Source organism: Urocitellus parryii, chromosome 3 (genome assembly GCF_045843805.1).
Source record: "Urocitellus parryii isolate mUroPar1 chromosome 3, mUroPar1.hap1, whole genome shotgun sequence".
Taxonomy (NCBI): domain Eukaryota; kingdom Metazoa; phylum Chordata; class Mammalia; order Rodentia; family Sciuridae; genus Urocitellus; species Urocitellus parryii.
The window spans coordinates 150,981,655-151,006,264 of NC_135533.1; the positions used below are offsets into that span (position 1 = coordinate 150,981,655).

The 24,610-nt window shown below is 46.5% G+C and overlaps 2 protein-coding genes across 2 annotated transcripts in view; both read left to right on the top strand.

Moving 5' to 3' along the window:
* The first annotated feature begins 33 nt into the window (after window positions 1-33).
* Ung (uracil DNA glycosylase) lies at window positions 34-11,460 on the top strand. Its single transcript, XM_026409217.2, has 6 exons — window positions 34-490; window positions 1,031-1,126; window positions 4,789-4,886; window positions 5,450-5,538; window positions 6,403-6,581; window positions 10,415-11,460. The coding sequence occupies exons 1-6, from the start codon at window positions 179-181 to the stop codon at window positions 10,553-10,555; spliced, it is 915 nt and encodes a 304-aa protein (XP_026265002.1). The 5' UTR covers window positions 34-178; the 3' UTR covers window positions 10,556-11,460.
* A 5,176-nt stretch (window positions 11,461-16,636) lies between these two features.
* The window catches only part of Acacb (acetyl-CoA carboxylase beta), a 130,496-nt gene continuing 122,522 nt past the window's right edge, over window positions 16,637-24,610 (top strand). The window contains exon 1 of the mRNA XM_026409178.2: window positions 16,637-16,773. The gene's annotated coding sequence lies outside the window, so the exon portion shown is untranslated. The remainder of the gene's footprint in view (window positions 16,774-24,610) is intronic.

Here is a 24,610-nt window from a genome sequence, read left to right on the forward strand (position 1 = left end):
TTTTTTTGCCGCGAAAAGGCCACGTGGGGACGCTTGCCGCGGGTCCTGCAGGGCGGGGCGCCCGAGTGAGTCTCCGGACCCCGCGGGGCTCTCGGAGTTCGGACTCCAGAGCTCTGCACTGGCTCCACCCCGAGCCCTGGAGTCAAATTGTCTGATTTGGCTCGCACCCGCCTTCGCCATGGGCGTCTGTAGCCGACCGCTGGTGGGTTTGGCCCGGAAGCTGCGGGCGCCCGGGAAGCGGCCTGTGCGGTTGGTGACCCGCCTCTGCGGGGACTCGTTGCAGGACCATCCCACCAAGAAGGCCCGGGTCGGGCAGGAGGAGCCCGACACGCCGCCCTCCTCGCCGCTGAGCCAGGAGCAGCTGGTCCGCATCCAGAGAAACAAGGCCGCGGCGCTGCTCAGACTCGCGGCCCGCAACGTGCCCGTGGGCTTCGGGGAGAGCTGGAGGAAGCCCCTGGGCGCCGAGTTCGGGAAGCCGTATTTCATCAAGGTGAGCCGCACAGCCGCCTTGCCCAGGGGTCCGGGGAGCACTGGCTCTTGGTTGGCTTGGCAGGTCATCTGCCTTTAGAGCATGTTGGGCTTCCACGGCCTCCTGTTTTCCCTCCTGCACTGGGTTTTTACCACGAAGCGAGTAAACTAAAGCCGTGATGATCTGAGTGTGCACTTAGGTTGTGAAGGTGATGTCATGGGTTTTAAGCCACTTAGTTTGCTCCCCAGGAAAGGTTGGCATAAAACAACCAGACCGATTCCCAGCTCGGCCCTTGGGAAAAAGATGAGAAGTATTGGCATCACTCGGACATGAAAGCCATCAGGCAAAACGACAGCGATCCGTCCCCGAGAAACAGGAGAGTTGGGGTGATCCGAACTTAAGGCCCTAGTAGGAACAGGGTTTTTTTTTGTTTGTTTTAAAGAATTTGGATTTGAAACGTTTCAGGGAGTCAGATAGCTTGCATGAGAAGTTTTCTTACTGAATTCTTACAGGTTTCCAATAAGAATCTGATTTTTAAATCTAATTAATCTTTTAAATCAGCTAATGGGATTCGTTGCAGAAGAAAGAAAACGTTACACTGTTTACCCGCCTCCACACCAAGTCTTCACATGGACCCAAACATGTGACATAAAAGATGTAAGTACAATTGTGGGTGAATTTTACTAGGGGCTGGAATCAAATAGTACTTGTTAATTAGAGGCACTGGAGAAAAGCCATATAATCTGTCATCCAGTAGAAATTAATACTAAAGTTATGGGGTTTGGCTGACTATATTTCACCCTATATTTATTTTTTTTAATCTTTATTGTGCTACCTTTGCAACAAAAAGGAAAAATATGTACAACAATGTCACTCTTTTATTTATTACTTATTACTACAAATTTATTTTGATGAACCTTTAAAAAAATTATTTTTATTTTTTATATTTTTTTAGTTGCAGATGGACACAATACAGTTATTTATTTGTTTTTATTTTTGTGTGGTGCCGGGGATCAAACCCAGTGCCTCATACATGCTAGGCAAGTGCTCTACCACTGAGCCACAACCCCGGCCCTCACCCCCCAATTTTTTTTTTTAAGTTGTTGAGGGACCTATATTTTATTTATTTGCGATGCTGAGGATCGAACCCAGCACCTCCCATGTGCTAGGTAGGTGCTCTATCTCAGAGCTACAACCCCAGCCCCTCCATGAGCCTTTTAAAAATCTTGTTAATTGCAGATAATGGGACTGGGAAAGAAGGATCTGTTATGTACAGAAATGCACAAAAGAGGCAAAAAAAGAATGAGAGTTATGTTTAGAATCAGCAGGAATGGGCTGGGGGTATGGCTCAGTGAGAAAGCATTGCTAAGCATGCAGGAGGCTCTCTGGGTTTCTTCCCAGGTGGGAGCAAGGCTGTTCAGCTCAATCAGCCTTCAAGAGTAAGGGGTTGTTGAAATCTTGGTAATTTCCTTACTCCATCTCATGTAATAGCCTCATCTTCCCCCATCCAGCCTTCCTATCAGAACTGACACTGCTAAATTAACTGGTAGAGGAAATAGGACAAGGGGTCAGAGGAAAATGCATTAGTTGGACAGTCAGCCTCCCAAAAATTACAGAGTGACTGAATTGCTTTCCTGTGTTTCGTGATGAATCTCTCAGGGCTTTGTGTGTCCTACCCAGGTATAATCTTTGCTGCTGGGGGAATATGGTCGCTATAGGCCACAGCTGTGAGAGAGCCATAGTGTTAGGAAAAGGACTTGATTGGTCTCATTTGAAGTGGAACGCTTGAGTGTGTATTTTCGGTGGTGGGAGACGGACCCAGGGCCAAAGCGGCCACACCACACAGTAACAGTCCATATATATCATGCTGACATTTTGTGGCTAGATCCCCTCCTCCCTGTTCTTAAAGTATTTGATCTGCAAAATAGTTACATAGTTAACCATTATTGCCCTTCTCCTTTTTGTTTTTTAAATATAAACTGGCATGTAGTAATTACACATGTTTATGGGGTACAGTGTGACATTTCAATACATGTATACAATGTATAATGAGGAGGTCAAGGTAATTGTATTACCAGAGACATTATTTCTTTGTGTTGGAAACTAGCTATTTTGCAATATTCAATTAATTGTCTACCATAGTTAATCCTACTAGAACTGGAATGTGCTTTGGAACATTAGAAGTTATTCCTTCTTACCAACTGCACCCCATCCTATTAGCATGGAAGACCCTCCTTAGATAGGGCCACATCCTACCTCCCAGCTTTACCTCCCCCCTCACTCTCCCCCTCCAGAGTTAGTACAGCAACACTCCTTGCTTCTGTCTTGAAAACCAGCATCAGAGGTTTGCGTGTGGTTCAGTGGTAGAGTCCTTGCCTAATATCTGGCTCTGGGTTCTGTCCCCAGCACTGCAAAGAATAAAATAAAACCAGCTGCATCCATCTGTGGTAGTTGAACCTTCGTGATTTGGTTTTCCATGTAATACATTCAGTATCTGCTTACTCTGAAATTTTTTAGGTGTTTTCTTTTTCCTTCCCCATTTAAAAACGGGAGCAGGAATCATATGATTTACAAAATATTCATTAAATCCAGTAGAAGTGGAATAGGTGAATAACTGTCTTGATAAGGCAGTACACCTAACGCTTAGGAAAGTTTCACAATTTATCTCCTAGAGCAAGAATTTTGAATCTAGCTCCTTGGTTTTAAAGTTTAAAAAAAAAAAAACAGAAACCAAGTCCTATTAAATTCAGTACTAGCCAGTGGTGCATGTTTGTAATAGGACTGCTTGACAAGTGGGCAAGTTGGAGGCCAGCCTGGGCAACTTAGCAAGACCCAGTCTCAAAAAAGCCTGGGGATAGAGTTCAGTGGTAGAGCATTTGTCTAGTTTGTGCAAGTTCCTAGGTTCATCCCCAATACCAAATATATATAAATATGTACATATTTTTTCAATGCTAGTTTGCTCCCTGTTTGAATATTTTGCCATATTCTGAACACCAGTGATAATGAAACAGGGAGGCCTCTCAGAATCCACTGGGCTGGCCAGGCTGCTTTATAGGTAAGTGTACTGGGTCAGGGAGATTAGGTAATTTGCCCAGAATCTTCTACATCTAGGACCAGAGTCTCAGAGCCAGAAAGCTTTCCTACCTGTCCAGCTGCTTCACCAAGAATATGCACCAGGGGCAGGAATTGAGAGCTTCCTGGTTATGGGAACATCTGTAGCTGGATTTGAAGGATGTAGAATGCAGAGGAAGGTTCTGAGAGCACCAGGGACAGAAGCAGGAGGAAACAGGCAGGTGCTGCATCCAGAAGCTGAGCCAGCCTGCATTTCAACACCTCTGAGTGGGGACCTCATTGCTCTTCCTTGCTTCCTGCTGCCTACTCCCATGCCCTTTGACCTGACCTCATCCTCCTGGTTTCTTCCTTTCCAGGCTCTAAAATGCACTCATCCTTTGGTAGTTCCTCGTCATGAATCTGTGCCACTGAGTGTGTCAGTCTGTCTGGACTGCACTGTTGATCTATAATGGAAAACACCAGGAAATGAGCCCACTGCCCATGGGTAGTGACGATATGCTGTACTGATTTGCACACTGCTCAGGTGTGTGGCAGGAGACATATGCAGGATAATGAGTGCATTAACCAGTCACATAGATGGTTAAAAATGGTTAACTCTGGAGCTGGGGTGCAGCACAGTGACGAGCACTTGCCCAGTGTGCCGGAAGCCTGGGTTCCTCCCCAGCATTGCAAAAAGAAAGAAGGCCAGCTTGAGGTGGGATAGGGATCGCCACGACTTCAGCCACTTTGTATGTTCCTGGGTGGCTGTGTTGTTACAGGGCACATTCCTTTTTTTTTTTTTTTTTTTGAGGTACCTTAAATTGAACCCAGGGGTGCTTAATGATGTACCCAGCCCCCTTATTTTTTATTTTGAGACAGAGTCTCACTAAATTGCTGAGACTGGCCTCAAACTTGGAGTCCTCCTGCCTCAGCCTCCTGAGTTGCTGGGGTTACAGACGTGCACCATTGTACTCAGTTCTACTCTGTAATTTGAAAAGTGAAAAGAGTGAATGCAAAACTGACCCCAACTTGAACATTTGTGTCAGAGAAGGGGTGGGGCAGGGCAGCATTTCAGAGTGTTTGACAGATGACTTGGTAATTGGACATAATGGTGACCCGTGGATCCTCCCTTGGGCTTCTTAATTGGGCCAGGAGCAGGGTTTTGCTTTTCACTGTTGTGTCTTCCCATGTAGATGACCAGTCAGCCACATGTTCACTTAGGCCACAACAGTATTATGGTTCAGTTCTTTGCCACCTGGTGTTTACAGGTGAAGGTTGTCATCCTGGGACAAGATCCTTATCATGGACCCAATCAAGCTCATGGGCTCTGCTTTAGCGTCCAAAGACCTGTTCCACCTCCACCCAGGTACAGTTGCTTTGCAGATGGCAATGGTCTAGTCATAATTGTTTTTGGATGTGTACGTTGTAAATTACAGGCAGTGGTATTGGGGGGACTTTCACTAGCCTCTGGAGGAGGATTTCTCAACCTGGCACTATTGACATTGGACCGGGTCATTCTTTGTTTTGGGAATTGGAGTTGTCCTGTGTGCTATTAAAGTTATATGGGGGTCAGAGCACCCCTGGTTTAAAACCACTGCCTTGGAATATTTATATAAAAAAGATTAAAGGGATATGAAACTGTAAGCATCCGTGGGGAGGTGGGTTGTAACTGCTGGGTGATTTACTTGGATCTTCTCAAGGTATTACTCTGTTCCATATATAACCAAATACAGACCAAAGTAAAGGTCTGTCAGATTGACCTGTCAGGACTGCAGGTGTTTATCTTGTTGATTGGTTCCCTGGTTTCCATTGTCCCTTCCAGGGGCTGGCTTTAAACCTATAGCTTTTTCACATGTTGTCTTGGAATCACTCAACTTTCAGGATTCCGCTTAAGATCCTGTTTTTGTTTTTCTTCCTTCTTTCTTTCAGTTTGGAAAACATTTATAAAGAGCTGTCTACAGACATAGATGGTTTTGTTCATCCTGGCCATGGAGATCTATCAGGATGGGCCAAACAAGGTAAGCCAACCCCTGCTAGATGCATTTTCTATTGATACTAACAGTCATCATTTTATCCTGCTCTTTACAGTTTTAAAAGGTCATCATAAAGTACTAAATGTCTAGTTTTGCTGGTTGCAAGTGGCGCATGCCTATAATCCCAGCTACTCGGAAAGCTGAGGCAGGAGGATTGTTATGTTTGAGGCCAGCTTCAGCAACTTGGCAAGATTCTATCTAAAAATAAAAAATAGAAAGGGCTGGGGGTGCAGCTTAGTGTCGAGTACCCTGAAGATCAATGATCTGAAGTACTGGAGGGGGGCAATGATTAGTTTATATGAGTGAAAGTATTTTTTTAGGATATGTCTTTTGTTCTGCAGCCAGTTTTTAAAAATAATTTGAAGCATAATATTTTAAGTTTATCCAGTTCACCTAATTGAACATTCAGAAAGTGGCTCTGCTCATATTGATTGGAGCTGTGTGTCTAGTGCCTATTTTGAGACTTCTTTTTTTAAATAAATTGTCCACAACCAGGATGAAAAAAGAATGTTTATTCTTAATTTCTTGAAGTCTGTTTTTGTTTAAGTGGAATGTTTGGCCTGTTTTCTTATTTGGGGTTATTTAGTATCACATAGGGTACTTAAAAGACATTCTGCTGGCAGGTAACCCATGTTCACCGCTGTAAACTGGAAGGTGCCAAAAGGGCAGAGATGACAATAGAGTGGCCTCTAGTCTCACCAGAGCCCACCCTGGCCATGTCGTAAGGCTTTCCTCATAACGTAGGGTCATTCTGCAGTGCACATGGTTCATCGTGCGTCTTACCCTCTGTGGCGTCTGCTGCTGCGGCTGAGCCTCCTCCTCACGTGCTCCTGTGGCCTGTGTTCCTAGGTGTCCTCCTGCTCAACGCCGTGCTCACTGTCCGGGCCCATCAAGCCAATTCCCACAAGGAGAGGGGTTGGGAGGAGTTCACCGACGCAGTCGTGTCCTGGCTGAATCAGAACTTGAACGGCCTTGTCTTCCTGCTCTGGGGCTCATACGCGCAGAAGAAGGGCATTGCCATCGACAGGGTATGGGTGTTAATGCTCTAGGCAGTTTAGAGAATTCTAGGAATCCCTGCCAGTCAATGTTAGAAAATGACTCTCTTGGGTTTCCCTTTGAGAACTGAGGGGCATCTGTCCACACACACGGTGAGCTGTGAAGTGGGAAAGGCAGCCGGCCAGCTTCGGTTTCCTGCAGTTAGTGGTACAGGCTCGGCTCGCCCTGTTCACAGAGGACGCAAAGGTCCCTGGCATTACTCCTTTAGCATGTGGTGCCTTGCCTGGTGAATGAGGCAAGTGTCCTGCTTCCAAGAAATTAGGAGCATGTAGGAAACATGAGGAATTCCACTTAATCACACACCCAGTTTCCCCTGCACATGGGTCACTACCTGAGGTCTAATTGTGAACGTCCAGCACAACCAAACCAGCTCTTTGTGCTGCCTTTGCTGCATCCTCTCCAATTTGCTACCTCTTTGTCCTTCCCCGTGTACCTAGCACACCTTGGTACCTGGTTGCTGAGTTTAACCTGGAAATCATCCTTGAGTCCTCTTTCCCCTTAAATCCTGTCTGTCTGTGAATCTCATCAACTCTGCCCTCCTGCTTCTCACAGTTGCTCTGCTCCCCACTGGCATGAGCTATCAGCTTCTCTGCAGCACAGCTGTGGTAGAGGAGAGGTGAGGATGTAGGGTGGAGATCAGAGGAGGGTTTGGGGCGGGAGGGGGAGGAGTGGAGGAGTGCTGGGTGGGAGGATTCCGGAGTGAGTGCTTTAGCAAAGGAGGTCAAGGCCTACGCGGGACCCAACGGTGATATCTGGGCTTCAGAAAAGTGCAGTGGTAGTGAACTGCCCAATTTTGCATGTGCCCAAAGCGGCAGTGAGTGGTGGAGCCATGCTTTGAGTTTGTCCCACAGAGCTCTGGTTTATGTCCCCACATCTGTGGAGCAGCCCACCGTCACTAGGCACAGCCCCCGCAGTCTGTGGGCCAGTGGGTGCGTTAGGGCTCAGCCAAGGATGGAGCTCAAGCCTGCAGACCTCACTCATAAGTCATTACCTATCTTTTCTCTTTAGTGGAGCTTTGTCTTTATTTTTTAATAGAGTTTTTCAAAGGTTTAGTAAATTCTCATGATTGACAACAAGTGCAGTTATGTGATGGACAGCTTCCCTCCCTCCTGTTCTGTCCACTTAGTCCCTCCACCTCACTTGACTAAGCACTGGTGTTTAGTTTCTGATATTTTTCTGGAGTCCTCATGCATATATAAGCAAATAATAGCCAAGCATGTAAGTCAGATCAAAAAGCTTTTTTGTCTGACAAAGTTTGTGTGAATACGTAACCTTTTCAGAGTTTGGGAAAGGGGGGTTTGTTTGTTTGTTTAGGGGTACTGGGATTGAAACCAGGAACACTCTGAGTATGTCCCCAATTTCTTTTTAAAGTTATTTTATTTTGAAAAAGTTTCCCAATCTGGCTTTGAACTTGCCATCCCTGAGTTTCTGGGATTGTAGGCCTGTGCCACTGTGCCTGGATTAGGGATTTTTCTAACTGGAATCTTGGAGGAGGAAAAAAAAAATCTAACCTAAGATTAAATCTTGCATGGATTGCTAAGGTCTTTTTTTTTTTTTTTAATTTGGTATAGACCTTTATTTATGTGTGGTGCCTCACACATGCCAGGCAAGTACGCTATTGCTCAGTTCCAGCCCAAAATCTTGTTTTATAAGTAAAGAAGTATACATGGGAGTAATTACTCTTTACCTTAAGGAGGCAGTGAGTGGCTGCTATAGCTCTTACTGTGTTGGTAATCTGTGTTATCTATAAGCATGGTTTGGTCTGGAAGTAAACCGTTACCTAGCTCCAAGGCCAAGTCTCCTGAGTGCTAGATTGTCTAGTGCCCCCTCATTAGTGTCCTGGAAGCACATCAAATTCAGCCTTGTTCACATTAAATTCTTCTCTCTCCTCCCTAAACTTGCTCCTCTGTACTCTCCAACAATAGAAAGTGCCACTATTTGCCTAGTTGTCCAGCCAGAAATCTGGCACTTAACTCTGGCGCCTACCTGCCTCCTCCTCTTCCCCTCCATGTGAAATCAGTCATGTCTGCGTTCTTCTCTCTGCCGTTTCACATCTGTTCCCTTCTGAACACCTCTGTCCTGAATCGACCCTCATCTGATCTTGCCTGGAGATTCAGAAGCTTGCTCTAGAGAAGGCCTTGGCGTAGGCTGACCAGCTGGGTGGGAGATGGCCTCCAGCAAGCCTTACTTCTGACTCCCCGGTTTTTCCCCTCTGAGCTCCAGGCTGACTGGCCACCTGCACCTTTCCCCGTGCCCCACTTCTTGCCGTTCTTGGCACAGACCGTTTCCTCTGCCCAAACTGGAAGTCTTTGCTTTCCTGGGAGGTGTCTTTCAGAGCTCCGTGTAGCTGACTTTACAGGGGCCTGTAGGGTTGCCGGTGTGGTGAGCCCTGACGTGCCTTCTCCTGACAGCCACCCGTGTTCACTCATCTGATCCTCACAGTGGCCTCCTCCTAGGTGAGGCGTAGCTGTCACTTAGCTTACAGATGAAGCTGAAGTGCAGCTTGGTGTTGTGGCCATTCTCGTGGTCACAGCGGCTGAGGGATAGAGCTGGTCTTGGACCCAGGCAGTCATCCCAGGCTCTGCTCCTGGCCGTGCTGGGCTCCTTCCCTGTAGTTATCCCCCACATGCACACCAAGCAGGGATATTTATTGTGAAAGACCACAGCCTGTTAATTTTTACCTAAAATGCAGAAAAGAATTGAGAGGAAAACAAAAATAGTCCATAGTCTCCCTGTTCCAGATAACTTCAATTGGAATCTTAAAAATCAAGTATTCCACTTTGAATGCTTTTTACCATTTCCTCTAAAGGAATACTATAGTGTCTTGGGTATTTTTCCAAAAATTTGCTTGTATTGCTGGAGATCAAACCCAGGGCTCATGCATCTAGGCAAGCACCTTACCATTGAGAGACACCCCCAGCCCTCAAGGAAAAAAAAAAAAACCAAAACTGAAAATGCATTTATTACTTTATATTGCTTGTTTCCACCTGATAAATTTTAGGGGTCTTGGGGCCAGGGGTATAGTTCAGTACAAGATGTGTGGATAGCTCTGGATTGCCAGTGCCACATTTAAATTTTTTTCTTTTGTTTTTTGATGTCCTCCCATATCAGTACACATAGGTTAGTCCAGTTTTGTTTTGGTGGGCTTTTGTTTTTGCTTTGGCACTAAAGATTGAACCCGGGGCTGCTTGGTCCCTTAACACTTGGAACACTGGACTTACATGAAGCTTCAGCCGGCTTTAGACTTAGATCTAAGCTGTGCTATGGTTAGTCTCAATCTCTGCACATCTGTGTGGGTGTCATAGCATCCTTTAGGAAATGCAATCTAAATGCAATTATAGCCGAGGAATTTCTAGATAATATATGGGCACTTGAAAATGGCATAGATAAGCCGGGTGCAGTGGCACATGCCTGTAATCCCAGCAGCTCGAGAGGCTGAGGCAGGAGGATCACAAGTTCAAAGCCAGCCTCAGCAAAAACGAGTCACTAAGCAGCTAAGACGCTGTCTCTAAAATACAAAATAGGGCTGGGGATGCAGTTCAGTGGCCGAATGCCCCTGAGTTCAATCCCTGGTACTCCCCCTGCCCCCAAAAGGCATAGATATTGTCAAATTGAAGGCTGAGATGGATCCCCTGCACCACCTAGCAAAGGTAGTCCTGTACAAGTGATGAACAGGTGAGCCCTGCTCTAATAGGAATGCTGAAGGTAGACACCTTTGGGAGGTGGGAATTGCATGGCTGTCTCGAAGTATGTCGTAGTCTTTTGTGAAAGTCCCCAGTCTGCCACTTTTTATTTTCTTTTTCAGAAGCGGCACCATGTACTGCAGACTGCTCATCCCTCCCCGCTGTCAGTGTATAGAGGGTTCTTTGGGTGTAGACATTTTTCTAAAGCTAATGAGCTGCTGCAGAAATCTGGCAAGAAGCCCATCGACTGGAAGGAGCTGTGACCTTGCACTGAGAGGGGGTCTCTTCTTCTCTGGGGGTGGTTTTTGAGAAGCTGCTGTTGAAGTATTCGTCAATTGTGAAGTCGTTGAAAATTTCCTTATTCTTAAGTGCCTTGCCTAAGAGGAGAGAGCTTCCATTCAACAGCAGAGAGCCAGGCTGCCCAGCCAGGGACAGCAGAGATACAGCACTGTGACCATTTCTGTATTTGAACCCTCCAGGCACAATAAGATGAGGCCCAAGGGCGGCAAAGGTGGCTCTGCCTGAAATAAGCACACTTCTCTCCAGTGAGGTCAGGTTCTGGTCCTGTCCAGCCTCTTACCTCTTTGGTTCAAAATGGAAGAGATGCACCTTTTTGGGACGGCTGTGTTTGGTCTTGCTGCTAGCATTTTTAGCTGATAGGTTAGACTTTAGGTTACAAGGTATTTGGTGGCTTGGCTTGGAAAAGCCCCTTAAATTTTTAGGAGAATCTTCAGGCCATTTCCTAGAAGAATCTGGAGGACCTTTTGCAAGCCTCTAGGAATCTGTCCCAAAAGCTAAGGATCAGAGTTTCCTGATTATAGTAAAGGCAAGGATCCCTGAGGATTATACCCTCGGTGTGAGCCTCAGTGTGATCCTCAGACTGGATGAAGAAGCAGTCTGGAATGAAGGTGAAGTTGAACAGAGAAGAAGGTTCTGTTTTGTTTTCATGCTGGGTGGGAGACTTTCTCCTAGGGTCATCAGTTAAGGTGTTTTAAGGAGGGACAGATTGCCAGATTCTATTTTTATGGACTTGGATTTTTTTTTTTTTTTTTTTTTTTGCATCACTGGAGATTTTTACATTTTTGTAAGATACGCAGATACATATATTTTTTTTAAAAAGACAGTGGTTTTTGCTGTTAGCTGGGTTAAAGAGTTAACCCTTATAAGTTTGGTAATAAAAGATCTAACCCGTTGAAGTTTTGCTTCCTGTCCCCTCTTTGGAATGTGTGTAAGCCCTCTGGCTGCCTTTTCCTTTGTACTAAGGGACCCGGTGCTTGTTACCATGGCAACCATTGTCTGCAGGAATGGCCAGGCCTTGCCCTTCCTCCTTCCACCCTGAATGGAGCCTCCCACTTGGCCAGCAGGCCTAGTGTTGTGGGACAGGCCAGCCAGGCAGGTTCTGGGGATCCTGGGTGCCATCTGTCTTGCCCAATCTTCCCTCTGAATCTGTCATATGTGACCCATTGGTCTGTTGGCACTTGGCCCTCGTCACTGGTAGGCTGGAGGAAGAAGGTGGGATTCCCTGGCTGTCTAACAAGAAAGCAGGATATGGGGCTGAGGTGTAGCTTGGGGCTTGCTATGTGCTTGGTCTGCAGGCCTAGGCCCTGATGAAAAGCGCCTCAGTGAAAACCAAGTCCAGCAGAGGCTTTTCCCAGGAGGGCAAGGATGTGGAGACAGACCTTGGCTTTGCCCAGATACGTTGCTTTCTCTGGGTTACCAGAGTTTCCTTATCTATTAAAAAAAGGGCTCAGGATTCCACTGTTCTGTGAGCAGCACAGACTTCTCAAGTGTAATAGATGCCTTCTCAGTTGGGCCTCTGGTCACTTTGGGGTCTTCCCAAAAGCATTGCAAGGGATCAGTGAGTGGATCCTCCTTCCCAGTAGGAGCCACTGCTGTACAAAAAGAAACGAACAATTTGGTGTTTTTAACAACTTCTGGTGTGGCAGCCAGCTTCAGGAGGCTGAGGCAGGAGGATCACAACCTCAGCATTGTGGTGCGATCCTCAGCAACTTAGCAAGACCCTGTCTCCAAATATAAGGACTAGGGTTGGCATGGGAATGTAGCTCCGTGGTAAAGCATCTTGGGTTCAAGCCCCAGTACCAAACCAGCAACAATAAAACTTTAGTGAAGCTGTAAATGTAAAAGAAAATGTTAAAAGGCCTATGATTCCCCCCAGAAAAAAATACAAGTTGATTATTGATTATCTACTGGTACTGAGGGTTGAACCCAGCTACTCTGTCACTGATTTATACCCCCGGCCTCTTTTAATTTTTTATTTTGAGACAGGGTCTCAGTTACCCAGGCTGACCTTGACGTTGCAGTTGTGTCTCAGCCTCCCAGGTTGCTGGAATTACAGGTGTGTGCCACTGTTCCCAGCTCCTCATCCCTCATTGTTTTTCCAGTGCTCAATATATAAAAATGAATAAAAGACAGTTGGCTTTTCAGGCTGGCTTGGCACCACTGACGTTTGAGGTACTGAACATTTCAGGTTTCACAGTCGCCTAGTCTGCAAACTGCTTGACTATCAGAGACAAAGCAGCCAAGCACAAAATGTCAACAAAGAGGTGAGGTGTGTTTCAATAAAACTTTATAGACACTGAGATTTGTTCTTAGCATGTTTTTCACGTATCTATAGATAGCTTTTGATTTTTTTTTTTCCCTCCAAACATTTAACAAATGGAAAAACAGCTTCTAGCTTGGGAGCTCTAGTTTGCAGGCCCTTAAGCTCCCAAGTTGGACAGGGTGGGAGCAAACAGAAGCCACAGCTGTATCCGCCCAAGAGAGGGCAGAGTTTGAGGAAGGGTTTGAGCTGTGTCCAGACCAGGAAGAGAAAGGAGCATTCTGCATGAAGGAGCCGGCCCCGTGTGCCGTGTGGATCTGGAGAGTTCCACGTGGCATGATGTGGGATGCACAGGAGAACCTGGACGGAATGTTGTCGTCTCCCTTCACTCCTTAGAGAGTGGCTGCTAGTGGTCCTGCTTCCTGGCTTTGGGGATTGCCAAACCAAGGAAGTCGGTTATTATGCAAATGTCATACTGGGAACCCCAAGTTATAAATTAATTGTGTGAAAGTTTACTACGTCGTTTTGATCTGGATCCATAGGGGGCAAAGTCAGGGACTGAATTGTTGATAAGGTTTTTTTTTTTTTTTTTTAATGGCCTGGATAATATATTTTCTCTTGCTTAGAATTCACTCACTATTGCTTCAGTTTGCTCCTGGGGTTTTCAGTGGAGAAGTGAACTTTTGGTGTAGATGCATGGTAGCAGCTTTTTCGTCATGTCAAACCTTCCAGATGTATGAGGAAGAACAGGTAGGAGAGTGCTGGGCTACTTTGGAGGGGCCTTAAGGTCGACCGGAGCATCTCCCTGCTGGAGGTGGCCTTGTTTTCTCGGAGCGTCTACCTAACCCTTAACGTTCCCTTGTAGATAATCTGGGTTGGAACCTTTTGTCTTTTTTTTTTTTTTTTTTAAAGAGAGAGTGAGAGAGGAGAGAGAGAGAGAATTTTTAATATTTATTTTTTAGTTTTCGGCGGACACAACATCTTTGTATGTGGTGCTGAGGATTGAACCCGGGCCGCATGCATGCCAGGCAAGCGCGCTACCGCTTGAGCCACATCCCCAGCCCCACCTTTTGTCTTTTTGATGCTGCAGTGGAACCCAGGGCCTCAGGACCTACAGGCAGGCATTCTACCGAAGCTATACACCCCCAATTCTAGTTTTTTAAATTGCTATTTTTTGTGGTACTGGAGGTTGAACCCAGGGGCACTCTGCCACTGAGCTGTATCCATAGTCCTTTTTTATTTTGAGATGGGATCTTTTAAATTTATGAGGGTGGCCTGGAACTCGAAATCCTCCTGCCTGGGCCTCCTGAGTTGCTGGGATTACAGGCATGTGCCACCATGCCGGTGCCCTGCTCTAAATTTTCAGTTTTGAAGTGTGTGTGGAACTGTGAGTACTGGTAAGTGGGCCAGCCAGGAAATACTACTTTGCTTCTCACTTGCATATTTCCTCTGTGCCTTTGTCTCTCCTGTTCCTGGTATTTGGCGTAGGAGGAAGGGAGGCTTCAAACAAGTGCTCAGTTCTCCTCAAGCTTAGGAGAATTTAAAAAAACAAAGATGAATTCAAGGCTCAGGGTATAACTGAGTGTGGAGTCCCTGGCTAGCATGTACACAGCCCAGGGTTCCTCCCACACTGCCGAAATGAGGCTTAGGCAGACCCCATCATTATTATCTGTGGGGACGGGCACCTCATTTTTATCAAGGGTCTGGTTTGCAGCAGGACTGGCATCTTTTTCCCAAATGCCGTTTCCTTGGCCTGTGGTCACTTACTGAGTTTTGTTGTTTCAGCAAATAACTTGATGTATATGACTTTCCAAATCTAGGACGTTTGAAGAGATCTGTTTCTTGTGTTTGAATATAAATAACTTTGGTTCCAAGCCTTCCATGTGTGTTCTCCAAAACATCTGTCTTGGTGTCAAGGGAGAGTACCCACCCCAGGGCTCTCTGTGTGCCTAGGTGTTTTTTGTTTTTGTTTGTTTTAAACAGGCGATTGAACCCAGAGGCACTTTACCACTGAGCCACATCCCCAGCCCTTCTTATTTTTTATTTTGAAACAGGGTCTTGCTAAGTTTAGGGCTCAGCCTCCCAGGCTACTGGGATCTACAGGCACCACTGCACCCAGCTAGTATTTTCAAAAGTGATGAATTCACCAGAAAGATATTAAATGCCCATTATGAGCAAGCCACTGTGTCAAGAGCTCAGTGTTTATCATGTCATTTTTTCTCAACCACATGGTGAAGTAGTTAATGAGAACACAGAGGCTCAAAGTCAGGGATAACCAAAGAAGGATTTGAACTCACTTCAGCCTGATTTCAGAGCCTAATCATCTTGCCACTATCCATACCCTTCCTAGATCATAATTGTTTGTGGAGTCATTGGGAGGCTTCTGTTGGTGGTGGTGGTGTTGGTGGTGGTGGTATTGGTGGTGGTGGTATTGGTGGTGGTGGTATTGGTGGTAGTGTTGGTGTTGGTGGTGGTGTTGGTGTTGGTGGTGGTTTGCAGTGGTGGTTGCAATTCTGGCATGGAACCCAGGCCTTACCCAAGCTAAGCAAGTGCTGTACCCCTGAGCTCCACCCTCGGCGTGGGAAGAAATTTTTTTTTATGTAATTTTTAAAAATACCTTTGAGTTACAGATGGCTTTCCCAGGAAGTGGGGTGTAAGTGGTGCCTCTTTCAGGGGATTGCATGAAGCTGTCTTAATAAATAGTCTGCACTCGGTTAGTTAGAGCATTTGCCTAGCACTTGTGAGGCACTTGATTTGGTCCTCAGTAAAGGTATTGTGTCTGTCTACAACTAAAAAAACAACATTTAAAAAATGAAAATAAATAAATAGTCTAAGAATGAACACCAGGCTACCCCTCCCGAGACCTTAGGGTGGGCAGGCCATGCTGAGCCCTGGGCCTGCTGTGTTAGCCCCAGGTCCTGCAGTGAGCACTTGCTGCTCGTGGGGTTTGGCCCAAGATCCTGAGGCTCTGTAGCAGGCATGAAGTCCTCTTTCTGCTCCCAAGTTCACTGGAGAAAATCCCTAGAAGCCCAATATTCAATGACTTCTTTTTCAAAAAAATAAGTCCACAGTGAAATCGCTCAGGCGACTGCCCCTGCCTGGCAGCCCTTGCTGGCTTCCCTACTTGCTGTTCAGTCTGGTGCTTCTCTGCTCATGGAAGGGGCTGCTGAGTGCCCTCCCTCCCTGTGTGGAGCACAGTGCTCTCCTGTGCGGCCTGCTCAGGTTGGAGCCTGGAGCTGACCTTTGTCCCACATGCCCCAGCACTGAACTGCAGCCTGTGCTGAATTCCTCTGCTCAGCCCCAGCAAGAGCCAGCAGACCCCGAATGGAAGGGAGTGTGGTTTGGTTTGGTTTGGTTTCAGTCTCTCTGTCCCCAAAACCAGGAATGTCTCATTCAGTGGCGTGATTTTGGAGGGTTTTGCCAAATCTTTCAGGGAGAGGAGCCAGAGGATCTTTAAAGGGAACTGCCTTCCCCATTCAGGCTTGTCTCCGTGAGCTTGTTTTCTCATACGCCCAGCAGCCCGTGGACAGCATGTCTCGGGAGGGCCAAGATGACTTTCATTCCTGTTGCTTATGACAGCTTGGACCTGAGATGCCTCCTGGTGAGAGCGCCATGAATCATGAAGTAAAGTGAGTTACAGGACGGAGAGGTGGAAAGCAGAGCCCTCCCTGGAGTGGCCAGTGCGGGATTGTTTTCCTCCTGCCCGGGCTGTTGCTGCCATTCAGTACCTTGAAGGTTAAGTGCTCCAGGGATATTTTTAAACAGCAGGGGCCAGCTAATCTAAAAGTGACATTTAAAGTCACATAGTGAGCAGCCGGCAGGCTTAGATTCAGGCCCTTAGCAAACAAGGGACTTGGAAAATGTCACCCTGAACGCACAGTTGAGAGGACATGGGAAAAAAAAGGCTGAAGAGCTAAAGTGGTAAGTCAGCCCCTCCCTCCCTGGGATCAGCAATCAGCCTGTGTCTAAGGGACCAGGAACTGAATGTAGCCTGAGAGCAGCCCCAGTACAAAAGTGGGCACTTGGGGTTCCTAGGAGACCCGCTCTGGTTGAGGGATGCTGCCCAGAAAACCTTGGGACACAAAGCAGACAAAAGAGAAGGGCCTTGTGTGGCTTCTGTAACTAGGTTGCTGGGGAGCCACCCAAGTACGTGCCCCTTGATCTCCACAGTTCATTTAAATGAAGTTCTATGATTTAAATTTTTTTTTCAAAACTCCTGTCTTAAGAGAAAGTATGTTTCTTACAGCTGTCCCCTGTCTCAAACTGGCTCATTTTTTAAAAAGTAGACTGTAGCTGGTTGCATTGGCACACCCCTATAATCCCAGCAGCTCCGGAGTCTGAGGCAGGAGGATCTCAACTTCAAAGCCAGCCTCGGCAACTTTGCAAGGTCATGAGCATCTTAGTGAGACCCTGTCTCAAAATAAAATGGGCTGGGGAAGTGGCTCAGTGGTAAAGTACCTCTGGGACCAATCAGTTCCCAGTACCAAAAAAAAAAAAAAAAGACCCTAAGAGTAAAGCATATTTAGCACTCCTTTGTTAAAACTAGGAAGACAAGATTTTCTTTTAATTTTTAAAAAATGCATTGTAAAGTGACAAGAGTCTAAAACAGGAAGAGTCAAACGAGCTGTCTTGCCTATGGCTCCCATGTAATTCCGAGAGATACTGAGCAGAATTTGCTATAAATTCCCCACATTTTTGTGCCCTCACATGGTATGCAGTATAGTTTTCAGTTTTGTTGTTGTTGTTGTTGTTGTTGTTATCATTAAATGGGCTTCCATGTAGGTAGGGTGACCAGCATCCCAATTTGTCCAGGATTGAGGGGAACTCCTGGGACTCAGGGCTTTAAAAACAAAGGTTTTAGAAGTTACACTTTTCCATCTAACTGCAAATACGAACTATTTACAGAACCTGGTGTCTTTTTTTTTTTTTTTGTAGTTGTAGATAGACAGCAGCCCTTTATTTTATTTGTATGTGGTGCTAAGGAGCAAACTCAGTGCCTTACACATGCTAGGCAGACGCTCTGCCATTGAGCTTCACTCCAGCCCCAAGACCTGGTTTCTTTCCTGTTGTTTCCAAGTTTTCAATGGAAAACTCATCCAATCCCGAATCACATAGGGATTGGAGATGCAAATGTCCCCAATCTGACTTTCTTTGAGAAGCTCTGGGAGGGTACTTTAAATTTGTGCAAAGGCATTTTTATCTATTCCTGCTCAGAGGTTGAGTAAACTGCCTTGTATTTTTATCACCTTTAGGTCCTAGACCAAAATTAGAAAGTTGCATTATGTGAGCTTCTCAGGCTGCCGGGGTTAGGGGAGGTTTCTTTTGAATGGAAGTTTTCTCCAAGTTTACCCCGCGTGATACTTTGGGATACCTAGTTCTAAAGCTTCCTCTGAATGTTGAGCCAGGGGCTCCTCACTTCAGAGGTGAATTTTCTGTACCCAGAGAACCCTGGATGCTGTCAGAAATCTTGCATTTGATCTGAAAAAGTACATTCCATGTTCATTTCACACTCTGTTCTCACAGATGTGTTTGCTATAATAATAGTAAACTTCATATCTAGAGGAAGAGTTTTCTAGGCAGATGGGCAAGGTTCATTTATTCTAGGAATCGGGGGTTCCTCGTACCGAGAGGCCAGGCAGAGCCTAGCTGGAAAACGGAGGTCTTGATTACTGGGTAGCTGTAGGTGCCGGGTGTTTCATCATTCTGATGAAATCCAGGTGTTTTCTAGTGTTTTCCATGGCCAGAAACCAAGATTTAGAGGGTTTCCATGATAAGCTCAGGGCAATAAGATGACAAATGGCAGAGCCCCACCCAGGTCTACTCTGCTCCTGAAGTCCTTAGCCCCATACCTGGGTTGGGTCCTCAAGAACAACTGCACTTAGAAATGGTCCCTTATTTATTTTTTACTTAATTTATTTATTGTTGTGCTGGAGATGGAACCCGGGGTCTCCCACCCACCAGGCGAGCACTCTGCCACTGAGCTCCATCTCCAGGCTTTTTATTTTGAGCCAGGATCTCACTAAGTCACCTGACCTTGTGCTTGTGATCCTCCTGTCTCAGCTTCTGGAGTAGCTGGGGTTTCAGACGTGTGCCACCACACACTACTGTTTACCTTTTAAGTCAAAACTCATTCCCGAATCAGTGATAGTAAGGGAATCTGACACATTTTCCTTTTTCTTTGGAAGAGGGCAGTTGCAGGCTCGAGTCGTAGCTGGAATGATCAGTTGTGGGAAGCAGCCTTCACCTGATCTGGAACCTTCTCCCCACTCTGTTGGAAGGAAGGCTGGTCTCTTATCTCCACCTCCCAGCAGAGGGGGCCTCTGGAGCCGCCCTGTTGTGGAACAGGGGCTCCGACCAACCCACACGGGGATCCAGTTCCCACTGTACTGTGTGATTCTACAAGATGTGACAGAAACGTTTTTCTGACAGAGGTGGGGACCATCTTTCAGGACTGACCCATGCCACCCCAGGGGGACATTAAGCCCCCAGCGCCTTCCTCACTCCTTGTACCATCTGGGGGCTGGTGAGGACTGGAGAAGGGCCACAGGCTGGAGCTCTTGAGCAGGGCTTGGGGTGGGTGGGTGAGTGAGTGGCGCTCGACTCCCGGGTGCTGGAGGAGTCCGCCAGGGAGAAGAAGCTGGAGTGACTCAGATCTGCCACAGCCTGTGGCACTTGATCTCCGAAAACATTGACACATGCCAGAGCTGGACGAGCCATCGCAGCCCCAGCTCTGCCGCTTCACCACGATGTGACCCTGTCCAGCAGACGCCCCCTCTGGGCCTTGTGTCCTCATTTGTAAAGTGAGAGCACACACATCAGAGTTCTTGTGGCCATTCAAAGGGACAGCATAAAGAGCACAGCCCAGGACTCACTGTGTAGCAAGAGCACGACAAACATCGGCTTTCATCATTATTCAACAGGCTTTTGCTTGTCCAGGGCCTGCTCAGTGCCTCCATGGGAATGCGCTGCCTTTTCAGGAACCCTCTTTTCAGAGTTGTTTTTCGAATGCCAGCTTGCTAGAAGTGGGGCAAGAGGGAATCGGGAGTTGGTGACACACCTGGGCCCATCTGGCCTTGTTTGGTTTTTGGTACTGGGGACTTAGCCCAGGGGCACTTGACTGCTGAGCCACATCCCCGGCCCCCTTTTTTGCGTTTTATTTTGAGACAGGGTCTCACTAAATTGCTTAGGGCCTTGCCAAGTTGCTAAGGCTGGACTTGAACTTTCGATGCTCCCGACTCGGCCTCTCGAGTCTCTGGGACTGCAGGTGAGCACCACTCACCCGGCCCATTTGGGTTTCAAGCCCTGTCTAGTCTCACTGAGCTCTCCTTCCTGTTGGGGAGTCTGGTATATTGTGACGGTGTCCCACAGACTACCTGTGATAAGTCCTAGGCAGAAGAGACCAAGGAGCCACGAGCCCAGTGCCACACCTTGACATTCACGCCCGTGGGGGCTCCATGGGAGGGAGGATCCTCCAGGTGGGCAGGAGGGCGATGGGCTGGGCACCCAACACGCCCAGCTAGAGTCAGCATCCAAGCCCATGCTGCCCCTTCTGTGTTCCAAGAGCCCACCCCTGCCCTCGGGAAGCCTGCAGTCCACTGGTGGAGATCAGCGGGTGCATTAAAGACATGGTCACGTCAGCCTTGATGAGTGGCAGGAAGAAAAGGGACATGTCATTGGGACTAAGACAGACTGTGGAGGGTCAGGACCGGTCTGGAATGGCAACATGGATGCCAAAGACAGTAAAAAGAGCAAGAGACAACAGATAAGGGTGTGGAGAGGGGACAGGGGACGGCCAGAGAGGGAAGAATATTCCAGAACATTCCAGGCAGCATGTGCAGAAGGATTTGGAGGCCCCAAATGACCAGGGCCCTGTGGACTGTGGGAAGCAACACAATGAGAAACCATTGAAAAGCTGAAATTTAGTTGTTGCATCCTGTCAGGGCGGCTGGGTACCTTTAACCCCAAGTTCCCTTTTCAGTAAAATAAGGTACTGGTACTTCCACGGAACTGGTCTCACAGGGTGACACGAGATAACAACCCTAACCCTAAGACAGAGCCCTGCGCAGTGAGCACCAGGACGTATTGGCTCCTCGTGTTCACGGTTAGCTCTGTGGGTAGGATGCCAGGCATTCCATTTACGTGGTGTTGGCTTGGTGGGCCACACAAACGCGAGCTTTAAACTTTGCATCCAAAGTTTAAATAACAGCGAATGCTCATGTGATCACCTCAGTTCTTACCTCAGTGATCACCCATGGCCTGTTCTTGGTGTTTCATCTGCCCACACGCTGGCTCTTCTCCCCTCTATTTGGTTTCCTGGCATTTTTATTATGATTATTTCAAACATACAACAGTTGAAAAGAATTTCACAGTGACTGCCCGTGCTCCCACTGCTTGGGTTCTCCCGGTGACATCTTAGTATATTTGCTCTCCCTCATGTCTGTCCTTCTATCCACATTTTTTATGCATTTCATATAAATTGTAGTCATTAGTATCTTTACCTCTCAAATACTTGAGCATATTTATCATTAACTAAAGTTCTGTTTTTCTGCAATATTTTGAAAATCTCAGCCAGATAGCTTTCTGCCCACAAATATTTTAGTACCTATGTCTAGAAGAGATGAGGATTTTTTTAAAACCATACATCACCAAAAGGGTCTCCAACCCAGTGATAGTTCTTAATCTAGAAGAAGCGTCCCTTGGGATCTGGAATGGATTGGTTCCAGAACCCCTCCCTTTCCCTGCCCAAGGATACCAAATCCACAGAAGCCCAAGTTCCTTATATAAAATGGCACAGTGTAGCCGGGCACTGTGTCACACCCCTGTAATTCCCTAGGAACTTGAGAAGCTGAGGCAGGAGGATCGCAAGGTCAAGGCCAGCTGCAGCAACTTGGTGAGACCCTCTCTCAAAATAAAAAATGCAAAGGCTGGGGATGAGGCTCAGTGGTAGAGCATGTCTGGGTTCAATCTCTAGTCCTCCCCCTAAAGAAAATCACTTAGATTATTTATAATCCCTAGCGTAATGTAAGTGCTGTATGAATAGTTGTTATACTGTGTTGGTTAGGGAATGATGAAAAGAGAAGAGAACTTTTTTTTTTTAATATTTCAATGCGTGGTTGAGTCTGAGGATGTGGACCCACGGTGTGGACAGCTGCCGGCACCTGCTGCATGCTCAACTGTCCTCCAATTCTCTCACACTGATTTTTAATTATTTCAAGTCAGGACCCACATGAGGCCTATTAAGCTCTGTCTGATTGTCACCACACCTTTATTAAGTGCCAGTTACTGACTGAAAAAGCTGGGGGTTTTTGTCTTGTAGAATTTTCTACATTCTGCATTTGGCTGATCACATTTCCCAAGTGTCACTTAACTTGTCCCTCTGTGCTCTCCATAAGTACTTAGGCCCAGGGGCTTGACTCAATCAGGTGCACATCCTTGGAGAGAGAGCTCGAGAGGTGTCGCTCTGTTTCCTACCCTATCACAGCAAGAATGTGGCGTCCGGTTTCCTCACTCGAGTGATGGGATATCGACCTGAACCCCCTCAGAATGTTCTCCATCACCCCTTCACCAGTGGTTCTACGAATCATGGGTTAGCCAAGCCTAGGTTATTATTATTTTATTTTATTAGTTGTAGATGGACACAACACCTTTATTTATTTTCATGTGGTGCTGAGGATCAAGCCCAGGGCCTTAGAGGCCCAAGTCTTGTGCTCGACCACTGAGCCACAATCCCAGCCCCATATTGTTTTATTATTGGTTGCAAATGGTCAGTTTCTGCTCCCATCAGCCCTACACCTACTAGCTGTCATTGTTCCATAAACATGACTTTCATCAAGCATTTGGTCACCCTGAAACAGTCCCTATGGTAAAGTTAGTTTGTTTCGTTTTGTTTTAATAATGAGTTGCTCTTGAGGTTTCCGCAGGTGTCAGTGAGATTGTTTTGAGTGACATTGTGACTTCCTGATTTGTGAAAAGATACTTGATGTTTTTCAATCCACTGCCAATGAAAAGACCCCCGTTTCCCTGTCCAAGGAGAATCACACGAAACACTGGCTGCAAAAAGCAAGAGGGATTTATTGGGGGACACAGGCGCCTGCGGGTGCCCAGCAGAACCTCAGCCGGAGCTTTGGTGAGCTGGCACACCGGGCTTGGGGATACAGAGATTTTTATAGGGTAAAGGGGCTGTTTTCACACGGGGGAAACAATAGGTTTCTTATTGGTTAATTTAAAACCCAGCATATAGGCTACCTAAAGGGCAAAGTTGTTTTTCACTTTATGTTACTGGAAAAGCCACATAAAAGTTACATGTTAGCACTCTGGTCCTCCTGTTCCTGCTCATTCAGGCATGCCTAGGGACCTGGTCCTTTGTCCTTTCCCAACCGATTACACCTAACTAATTATCTGAAAAATACCTCTGGTGCCTGCGTAGGTTTGTGACATGCCTTGGTGGTTTTGCAACTAGGCCTGATGTTGTTGTGCTGGGGTCTTTCATTCCCCCCTTTGTCTGGAAACTTGGGAACCAATCATGGTTCCCTCAGTTGTGGGCCTATTTGGGCAGACTCTACATCTTGGTAAACAGTAATCCTCAGGGGACAGTCTTTAACTTTTTAAACTTACTTAAAATTGGCCTCCTAGATCCAACCTGACCTGATTTACTTATCTATTCTGGCTTTGTTTACCCTAATTTTAGAAACTTTATTGCCGTAAAGAGAAGGAGTGAAAAGGGGCGATGGCTCGTTCTGGCTGCTTCAGGCTGAAAAGGGGTGTCGAACATGAGGGGGCTCGATGACAGGGGGAACAACGACATGGGGGGACATGAGTTCCCTTTTCAGTTTCATTTGAGGTCTGGTTGGGGAAAAACAGGTTGTCATCTGGGGATGGGTACCTCTATGAGAGAAACAAAAACCATGAGTACTGAATAAGTGTTGCAGCACCTGGAACGTGTCACTGTACATAAGTTCCCTCCAGTTACCAGGATTGTAAACATATCATTTAATTTAATATTATCTGATCTTGCAAAATCCTTTTACTAGTATGACCTGTGTCTAATAGAGAAATCTAATTCTGTTACTTAGGGCTGGATAACCATACTAGCAAACACCAAGCCTACCTGTGTAGGTCAGAAATATCTGTGGGCCTTAAACTAAGAACTATTCTGGCAGTTTCTTTTGATAGTTATAGTTTACTTATCTATGGAAGTTACATTTAACTATTATTATTATTTAAAATGCACAGGAACAGCTATGTTTTGGCTTTGACTGTCTTTGCTAAGTGTTTAAGATGAAGCAAGTCAAACTGACTTTTGTTTTTATAAGAGTCAGCTGAATTTCTCTGGGAGTCCTCGGGAACTTCACAGCAGCTTCTCAGTTCTGCTAGTGCCATTTGCGCAAGGATGGGTCCAGGCCTTGCTTGACCACGTGGCTTCCCTCGGAAGCATCAGGGATGTCTCCCTTTTCTGATGACCCTCCTCTTCACAGCAAATGCACTGATTGGCTTCTGTCCTCCACTGGTCTCATTAATCTCCCTGATCAGGAGGTTATGTGGCCTAGAGTTGCAGAGCTCTTTGGAGAAGTCCCCTATCCCCTGATTCAGACTGACTCAGAGGGCAAGAGCCAAATATTGGTTTTCTTGGCCCTTTTTAATTTAACTTTAATTTTAAAACTTAATCTTAAACATCCAGCAAATAAACTTTAACAGCCTTGTATTAAGAGTACTGGGCCTTAATGTCTATCTCTTTCCTGTAGGTGCTAACTTATTATCT

What these genes read in the sequence shown, in the direction of transcription:
- Ung (XM_026409217.2), top strand. Translation starts at nt 179, where the DNA reads ATGGGCGTCTGTAGCCGACCGCTGGTGGGTTTGGCCCGGAAGCTGCGG. An exon ending in AAACATGTGACATAAAAGAT is followed by an intron (nt 1,127 to 4,788) that starts GTAAGTACAATT and finishes TGGTGTTTACAG; the next exon opens with GTGAAGGTTGTCATCCTGGG. An exon ending in AGGGCATTGCCATCGACAGG is followed by an intron (nt 6,582 to 10,414) that starts GTATGGGTGTTA and finishes TTTCTTTTTCAG; the next exon opens with AAGCGGCACCATGTACTGCA.